Source organism: Sprattus sprattus (assembly GCF_963457725.1).
Source record: "Sprattus sprattus genome assembly, chromosome: 4".
Taxonomy (NCBI): domain Eukaryota; kingdom Metazoa; phylum Chordata; class Actinopteri; order Clupeiformes; family Clupeidae; genus Sprattus; species Sprattus sprattus.
The window spans coordinates 39,353,045-39,363,244 of NC_137923.1; the positions used below are offsets into that span (position 1 = coordinate 39,353,045).

Below are 10,200 nucleotides of genomic sequence, written 5' to 3' on the forward strand. Positions count from 1 at the left end.
GTTTGCCGTTCTCATTCCAGACAGGTGAAACAACACTACGTGTCCTCATGTACTCTTAACACTGATTCCACATAAACTGTACATACTAATCTACAATGAGCCCAGACAGTGTCACTGGCAAGTTAGATTTGATATAAATCTTTATTCAGATAGAAAATCACACTTCTGTGTGATGTGGCTGTACAAAATAGCAGATAAAGGAAATGCTTTAAAACAATTATACTCATAATTACACCTATACTTGCACTCGTAACATATCAAATATAAAGCAGAAAATGTCCTGTTTTCTTTGCACGAACCATCTGTCTTATACTATATTATATGTAAGTATGTTTAATGAAAGTTGATGAAGCTTTTAAAAATAAAGCATTACAGAATAATATAAAATAAGCATACATTATTTACATTTATGTAATTTAGAGATAGTAATTTCTATACAGTTTTTTCCACTGCAGAGATGGTTTTGCCTGGTGAGAGGGGAATTCAATTAATTCAATGCATGTCTTCTGCCAATACAGGCTCCAAGTTGGCACATTTGGTTGATAAACCATTCATGTGAAATTCCCCTCTTCCACTCCTTCAGAGAAAACTGCACCAGAAAAGCTCCCCACCAAATGCCTCAAATAATCCCTGCTCAGAATTGAAATACAACATTCATATCAAATGAGAGAAAATTAAATAAAACACAAAATAGTTAGAGAGATTTTCATCTGTGACAAAATAAATATTTGTTTGCAGAAACACTGAAATATGCAAAAAACATTAAAAACAAAATCACTACAACTGCCCCATAGGTTTGTAGGCTGGGACAGAGACAAGGACCATCCTTGCACACATGACAGGGGACACACCCAGGCATTCAAGTGAAGCACTGCTTCACTTTACAAGGGGCATACTTCCACCAAAGACACATCTGAAACCACTTTCCCATAATGCATAAACGCCGTCACCCGTTCTCACTGCAACAGGCTCAGGGTGGGGGTTTCCGGCACCCGTCTGATGACATCATAGATAGTGGTGTGCAAGTCCTGTGTGGATTCAGGGTGTGCCAGAGATCTGCAGGACACCTGAAGAAGCACACAATACACAGACGCTTAAATTCAAATGTCTTGTTTTACTTTTCTAATTTGTGCTCGTTATGATATTAATGAGCAGTTGCAACGTACAGTGTGTCTTTAGAGAGTGAGACGCACCTGAGTAGAATCCAGCCTCCCAGGTATGGAAACAAATTCATAAATGCCAAAGTCTTCAGTTGCATCTTCATGACCTATCAGAAAAGCATATGCGTCATTGAATATCATCTTGTATTAGGTATCAATCTGCTGCCTTATGGAACCAAAGGGTATATTAATCACAGTTATATACCGGTAATTATGTTAAACTTCAGAAGATATGACAAAGTGCATTCATGTCATTGCATTTTAAAGCCCTGTCGTAAATATCATTCCCCTCAGCTTGTGTCAGTCCACGGAAGCTGATAGCATCGCTTCCGTGCCCCACAGCCAAAGAATGAGCCATCTTTCCACGTCACATACAGTATGCTTGTGGAGAATGTCACTTCAAGTTGTTGGACTCATACTGGTTTGCTCCTCCGTCTCTAGGAGGTTAAGGGCCAAAATGTGTTAACTGACTTGTGTTGGCAAAAGAAGGGCACGATATGGACGTGATTTGTACGTGCTGATCTACAAAGGGTCCATGGAGCTCGACAGCTGTTTGTGCAGGCTATGTACACAGCAGTGCTTGACAACAGACAGGCGTCGTGGCACATAAATAACTGCATTGCCGAGCACGGGCTTACCTGAGCGGTGCAGTCGCTTTTGTTCTGTTATCGGCCTGTGAGGAGGAGAGAGAGAGAGATAGAGAGAGAGAGAGAGAGAGAGAGAGAGAAAGAAAGAGAGAGAGAAAGAAAGAGATAGAGACGTATAAAGATTCAACGTAATTTTGCTGTATAAACAAGGTTAACATTCATTGCCACCCGCAAAAGCCTTTGTGGAGTTGTCTTACCTTTTGGAGAGGGTGTCTTTCAATGTAATTATGACTGAAAGGGAATGAGATGACATGATGAAAACAAGCCCATAAGGAAAAACAAACAACGCTTTTAAATTTATCCGCACCCATTGTTATTACAGTCAACCCATAGTTTTCTTGTTCTTGTATCTATTATGGTGCTTAGGCAGCAGAATCTTTTTATATAAAGGGAAGAAAATATGTGTTTTACTGCATACAGTGACATTTTGTATAAATGGCTCAGTCCGCGATTCTAATCCAATATAGTCCATGTACCACTTTTTCAGTAAAATTTTCCATTAAAACAAAATTGGAAATTTGAAATTGGAAAATAGAATTCAATTTTCTACACTTGTTTGTCAAATAAATGTATATTTCGAATTTGAAGGTTTGTTTTTTTAATTTCCTACACAAATTTTTGATTCACCCTGCTTGACCCCAACTTTTAGACTGTCCTCGTCATCTAGAGTCTCAGCAGCCTCTGATATACCAATTTACTCTCAGCCCTTCATGTGTGGCAATCCACTCTTCCCAAGCAAAACACTTTTTGTTTGCTTTGACGAACATCCGTTGCAGTACAGTAGTAAAGTTTTAGCTGATTCACCTACCTAATGCCATGCAGCCAGTAACTATATATGCACTACTTTTTACACTTGTTAATGTTAAAACCAGACCTGCAATAGGATTTAAATAAAACTGTTGCTGATATTCTCTAAATAAATCAATAGACAGATTGTTTAAAGTGCATAGCTTAGTGTTAGTATTTATTTTTTTAAGTCAATTTTAATATGGCACTTGGCCAACCATTTGTTTTCAATGCCAAAATACTTGAAATGGGTTTACCATCAATAATTCCGTTTTTTTGTAGTCTCACTTTTCTGGTACATGTTCACACCTTGGTTCACATTAACATAGCTGATATCCGACCATGGAAACACATAAAGGTAAGACAAAGTTGCTATAAAATGTAGCCTTTGTGAAAGAGGACCCACTCACTATGTAGTCTTGAAGGGTACGTTGAGGTGGGCACTTTTATTTTTATTTTTTCTTAAAATGGAAATTTGAACGTAATTACCGTTTCATGGAATTTACTTTTTACTTTTTTTAGCTGCCCATTCTGTGTGTGCACTCAGAAAACTCAAAGACATAAAATACAAGGAGTAAAAGTGAAACAAACATAGTGGCTCGCACTGACCCATAACCAATTCCATGTTCAGAGGGATGTAATTTCATTGGTTGTTGAACACAAATATCAACAACCCTTTGTCCTAATCGCAGACTGTACCTTTAAGTCATTAATGGGAACATGAAGTTAGCGTATTTTCATACATCGCTTTTGCTCTTGAATTACCTTGCCTTGGGTGGCATGTCTTCTTGAACACAACCAGCATGCAAACACTGATGATCAGCAGAGAACAGAGGGCGATGGCAGCAAGAGGAGATAGGAAGTTTTCCTTCTGAGTAAATGGTTGCTTTCCTGTAAAAGAAAACAAACGGTAAAGGAACATGATATATTTAAACAGACCAATGATTGTTTACTTTTACCTGTTTTTAGATGGATACTACAATGTCACCCTATTCGGAATTATGGTTCTACTTAGTTCTGTTTTGATATATGTACAGTATATCTACAACTATAATGCATGCATGCCACAACAACAATAAATTGTAAAGTATAATAGGCTACTTTGTAATAAATCCATGATAAAAAAATACATAAAAACATAAAAATCTTTACAGACAGAATAGGACAAAACAGGACACTAAAAAACACTAAAATCTTGCTGATGATTGTGCACATCACTAGGACTGGGAAACACTTTCACAGCCCTACTTCCTGTTCCACAGCCAGGTATCTACCTACATGCTTTTCCACCCTGAAACCAACACAGCCTCTACTGAAGCCGCAGGCAGAAACTTCCCACATGGCCGAGAGCGGAGCACAGGGTGAACACCTGCTGTCCCCTGTTTACTTTCCGACAGCCATTTACACCCAGGACACAATAATATGTGCTTAGCAACTGAAAAGGGGCGATCATATCCTTTCATATCCTTATCTGGACCGTGATATTCTAAGGAACCCATTTTGGAAATGTCTTACCACTGGTTCTCATACTTAACAGTCATATACCATGTACAGTATTATTACTTCAAATGACATGCAGTAGTATTCTTAACCTTGAAAAGAAAGAACCAGGAGGTGTATTTGAATTCTGACTATCTAGGTATGCAAAGGACTACAGTGGGTAGAAGGAACATTTCAAACGCTTGTTAACTACTCTGAATATTCCAAAATTAACCTGATAACATGGGTGCCCCTTTCAGCTCCAGCATGAACTATTGCATCCAGTCATTCAAAACACAATAGATAGAGGCTCTATAGAGCTATACCAGCCTGTGAAGCAGAATACCTTCTGGCACTCTTGAAACTTTGCTTTTTATCAGAGGTTCATCACAAACACTCACCTGAGCTGGCCACCACGAGAGTGAACTGGGCCTCATCTTCTTTCTGGGTGGCATTGTTGAACGCACGAACCGCAAAGTAATTGGCCTGGGCCAGTTCGTAGGAGGTGACCTCGAAACGCGGCCCGGTCATGACCACTTCCGTTTTATTGCCAATTTTGGAGATCCACACAAAGCTGTTGGGGGGGTTGGAGTCGGCTGAACAGTCGAAGAGCACCAGCTCACCGGGGTCCACCATAAACACCTCTCCGGTTTGAAGACCCTGATGAGACCTTATGGCCAGGTTGTACGGACCATCTGTGAGCCCAGGGAGAAACATCACATAATGTTATTGCTGTCCGCCTATCCCATACACTGTAAACTATCCTTTGAGGACCGTGCATATACAAACATGCTCTATTCATGATGTCCCCTGTTTTGCTGACATGCCTTTTTTTTTACAAGTCATGTTTTCCTTCATCTAAGAAAAAGTACATTCGATGAAATTAACTTCTGTGAATGTGAATGACCAGAGCTGATTGACTTATTTTGCATTAGAGCATCACTGGTCAGCTCATCAGCTTAGCGCTCATAAAGCCAAGTCTAACTGTAAATGACTAGTGTGGGTCGTCTAGCTCAGTTTCCTGGTCACAGATGGTACTTATTTTTATTGCACTGACCTCTTATCAGTCCTAGCCTGGGGCAGTGGCACATGGCACTCAAATAACATGCTACATTTCGCCAATGGAGACAACATTTGTGAAGGTATCACATCTAATAATAAATACACTGTCAATGTTCGGTAAGAGAGGTTTCATATAAGACCTACACCATTTTAATTAATCTATTTTAATCAAATTAGAAAAGACTTAGGATTTTAGGATTTGTGGTTTTCTCAGGTAGCTCTCTAAATAATATATGGTAGAAAAAAGTATGTTCTAAATTCAAAGGCAGAGTAAGCAGGAAACATTAAAAGGTGACACTAGTGATATCATAATATGAGCAAACAAGAGAACAATAGAGCTCTTTCATTCTGGTGCACAGATGCAAATGCTAGTTTTGTGCGCTTTCCATCTGTGGTTGTGGTGCTTACTGAAAACATGTTCACTAAGAAGGACTAACACATCTGTGTAAAAACGGTCTCTCGTTCACTGTAACCACGGACACGTTTACAAAGTAGCCGGGGACCCCAACATACTGCGTTACTCACAGTAGATGTCGAGCTCCATGCTCCGGCTCTGCTTCTGGCTGATGTGGTTTCTGACCAGGCAGGTGTACCGGCCTATGTCACCTTTGCGAACGGGACTGACAACCAGGGTGTCGTTAATGGACGAGAAAATGTGTCTGTCATCGGGCCTGATGGGAAGGTTGTCCTTCAGCCACTGGTACTGAACCCTGGTGCCATTTGCCACTGAGCATGTCCATGTTACATTGTCTCTGTCCTCTATGACTTCATAAGCCGGGCTCTTCTCAATGGTTGGTGTGGACACAGGAACTATGTGGAAAGAGACAACAACATTAATGAACAGAACCGGGCAAAAAAAGTCAAATGTAAATGACAACGTTGTATTTGATCTTAAATGTCTTTCATATAGCTGAAGGCCAAGTAGGATGTGAAGGTGTCAAACAATAAACCATTTGTGAGAAATACTTTCAAAGGACATTTGTATGTATTTGGATTAATTATACCATGAAACAAACAAATTGCACCAAGAGGAGCAGCACTCCAAACGCTTTAAAACAATTTAAATTTCAAATAAAAAACATTATCATTGTGAAAGTGAAATCATAACTGCCTATGATAAAGCAAGGGTGATAAAACAGGTGAAACCAAAACTCTCCAGGACAACAAGGAAGTTGATCTCACCATCCACAATGACACGCACCGCCTCCTGCACGTGCAGCACCTGCATCTCTCGGTTAGCCTCCGGGAGCTCGATGTTCAGCTCCAGCTTATACAACCCCTCAGCACTCTCATCCAAGTGTTTGATACGCAGTGAGGCGTCCGAGAGGTTCAGCGAGATGTTTTGGCTTAAACGCCTTGTGAAAATGACCCTGCCGTTCTGCCAGGTCACCAGGTGTGAGTGGATGGGCTCCGTCTTGGACCAGCTGCCCTGGATGTCGACCCCCACCAGTGGGAAGCGGGTCTTCACGGGGAGAGTGAGGGGCATGCCCTTCGTTCCATGGAGGGTCAGAGTCCTTACAAGGCCAGAGCTGGTGTGGTGGTCTGAGAGAGAGAGAGAGAGAGAGAGAGAGAGAGAGAGAGAGAGAGAGAGAGAGAATGGTATCCAAAAAGATCAGAATCAGAATCGTGTTTATTTCCAAGTAGGTTTACACCTACCTGGAATTTGTTCTGTTGAGTAGGTGCATACAGTTAACATAAGAATATGCAAACACAATAGGTACTACACATAACATGAAATATACAAACACAATAAGTTCTACACATAACATAAAATATACCCACACAATAAGTACTACACATAACATAAAATATACAAACACAAAAAGTACTACACATAAGAGCAAAAAAAACACAATACGATACAAAATATAAACAATGTATATAAGGAAGTAAAGTGGAAAGTGAAAAGTAGACCACAAAATGCAACGTGGATGTGCAATGTCCAATGTGCAATGTAGTGTGTGTTAATGTAACACAGACTTTAGGTGGGGGGGCGTTAGAGGAGTCCAAGTCAGGTGGGGGTCCCGGGCCTTGTTAACGAGGCCGACTGCAGCCGGGAAAAAGCTGGTTTGGTGGCGTGAGGTTTTGGTCCTGATGGGCCGCATCCTCCTGCCGGAGGGAAGTACCTCGAAGAGTTTATGACCCGGGTGGGAGGGGTCGGCAACAATCACACCGACTGACTTCTAGACCATGACCATTTTTCATACTATGGCCGACTCAGCAATGGCAAAGACAGGGATTCAAATACTGCATCCATACTGAACTCTCTTAGATTCTCAGAATGAATATGTGTTTGTTAGACTAGTTAGTTAATATTAATTCCAAACGAGTTTAGGACTGGCCCAGGATTATAGCCCTAATGCATGCCAGTGGTTTAACTGGTAGAGCAAGGTGATCATTGTGTACAGTGTACCATGGCAGCAGAGTCTGTCATGTTTCTCATTAGATTAACACCTAGGCGAGGCTAGATCGGGTGCTCTAGAGAGGCTCCAGGTTAGAATTCATAAGCTTGCACTCACACGTGTTCAACCTGAAGCTTACATATATGTCACGCATATACACAGTACAAGGCTTTAGGGTAATCTCTTCCTCATCCTTCTGAACTGACATATTTTTTTTTTTAGTTTTGAAGCTATAGTACCTGTTGACCAGCGTGTGATTTCAACTCTGTGTAATTTGACTCGGCAGTCATAACCATTTTCTTTCGGTTAAGCTCTATCCCGTAACTGTCTGGAGAATAAATATTTACCAGACTCTTTCAGAGACACTGTGAGACTCCCTCTAATTTCTCTGAACTGGTCTTAAAACAAACACTAAAGTGGTGTGAAGGATCCGTTAAACTTCACAATGAGTCGTTTGGGTTGCACAATGAAGAGTGGGCTTCTGTTGCCTAGAGGAACCTTAAACATTGATAACTGAGAGAATGCTATCTCCTTGGAGGATGTACACAAAAACGCAAACACAATAGAGTAAGATTGTAGGTGTTTTATCAAAATTGAGGCTAATCTGTGGATTGGGTAATGGGTTCAATTAGCATTGAGTGTTGTTGACCTCCCACTGGGTAACGTTCTGTTGGAAGACTTGTGGTAAAGTGAAGAAAGAAAGGAGAAGGTGTGTGTGTGTGTGTGTGTGTGTGTGTGTGTGTGTGTGTGTGTGTGTGTGTGTGTGTGTGTGTGTGTGTAGGAATTAGTGGCAGCTGTGTGTCCACACAATGTTGCCTGGTCATGTTGTGTGACAGCAGGTGGGTAGGCGATATTGAGGTAAACACACACCAACACACACATGTACGCACGCGCACACACACACACACACACACACACCAACACACACGTGTACAACCTCCCTCCTTTTCTTGCCCTCAACCTACTGCCTTCGACATTGACCCTCTCTTTAACCCACACACTTGCAAAACCTTGTCTCTCTCTCTCTCTCTTACACACACACACACACACACACACACACACACACACACACACACACACACACACACACACACACACACACACACACACATTCAATACCCACACACAAACACACACACACACACACACACACACACACACAGAAGTTTGGCCAAGTGTTGTTAATGACAATAGCGTGCAGTGTGCCTAGTGTTGTTTTCTAAATAACACATAATGCCACCCCTATCGCCAGTGTGATGGTGGAAGGTGTGGGTGACGGGGGTTGGGAGGTGGACGTGTGCCGTGCCACAGGCCAAGCACTAAGGAACAATGGACCCCCATGAATAAGTCGAAGTGTTCCTCTCCGCTCCTGTTGTCCTTAAACAAACTGGAGATTGTTGTGGAGAACAACAAGTAGTCCAAGGAGAGGAGAGAAGGGGGGAGGGGGGTTATGGAGTGATAATGGACACTCAGAGGTGAGGTGCTTGCCTTTTACTAACAGTAAGCCCGTCAGCATGATTTACACACAAGCCACTTGAGCCTGGGCAAAGAAAACAGTTGGAGGACTTTTCCTTTCCGGCACATTGTTGCAGATGGTACACTGGGGGTATTTGTGTTCAAACAAGGAAGACTAAAACAATGTTTAGCAATTGCAAAATAGTTTGCATGTGGACACTATTTTTTTTTTACCATACTCTTCAGTTGACAAACTATCGCTGAGGTGAGTTTTGTGTGCACAAGTAGGGACTTCTGTAAAAAGTAATATGATATGGCTAATCTTAGGCACCAGTCTGTCATTCCACTCATTCTGTTATCAGAATAGACAATGTCAGATACTTCAGGCCCTTTTCCTATACCTTCATGATGAACTACATACATACATTTATTGTTGCTGCATTTGTGTATTGTGTGAGGTATTTAATCAGCTACCTAATTAATTATCTGACAAGTTGAAGGGGAGCAGAGAGATGACACCTTAGGCATTTTCCGCCTGCAGGTCTGAAGCTCTTCTTCACAATTTTTTAAGATATAACACCATGTAGCCCTCCCAGTATAAGACAATGAATACAATTATTGACAACAACTACATTTAAGCATTACATTTTCAAACGCAGTCTACGACTCCTGAAACGTTAAGATGCAGAACTGAAAACACCTGACTCGTTGCACTAGTAATGCTGAATTAACAGCATACAATGACAACGCGATCGACAACATCTTTACACTTTTTTAACACTATACCCATCTGGACATTTCAAAATGCGCTCTCACTGTTTAGTTTCCCCCAGGACCAAAACATACATGCAGTTTTTGCCAAAACCTGTATGATGGTATGCCCAGCCAACCTGGTAGTGCTTATGTGAGTTAATTAAATAATATTCCCTTACCAGACAGGACGAACACTGATGAACAAATTAGCAGTAATGCCAGACTCCGAATGGGCTTCATGACTATGACTGTGTCCCAGGTCCTATCCTACGAGGAGCTGTTTGTCTTGTGACAAGAAGAGGGAACTGATGACAGCATTTGCCAGGGAAATGAGGGGCCAGTCGGCCCCTCCCATGTGACACGAGCAGGAGAGAGAGACACACCTGGCAGTGTCACCACACCATACGGCCCCACCGCTCAGCCAGAGCTCCTGAGGCACAGTATCAGCCTTCACCA

General features: G+C 41.6%; 1 protein-coding gene across 1 annotated transcript; it reads right to left on the minus strand.

Moving 5' to 3' along the window:
• Positions 1-956: 956 nt before the first annotated feature.
• hepacam2 (HEPACAM family member 2) lies at positions 957-9,984 on the minus strand (the record flags this gene model as incomplete). The annotated part of the gene is made up of 9 exons (XM_080836315.1): positions 957-1,067; positions 1,194-1,267; positions 1,799-1,833; positions 2,005-2,038; positions 3,359-3,484; positions 4,474-4,767; positions 5,660-5,944; positions 6,317-6,676; positions 9,924-9,984. The coding sequence occupies 9 exons, from the start codon at positions 9,982-9,984 to the stop codon at positions 957-959; spliced, it is 1,380 nt and encodes a 459-aa protein (XP_080692441.1).
• Positions 9,985-10,200: the final 216 nt, after the last annotated feature.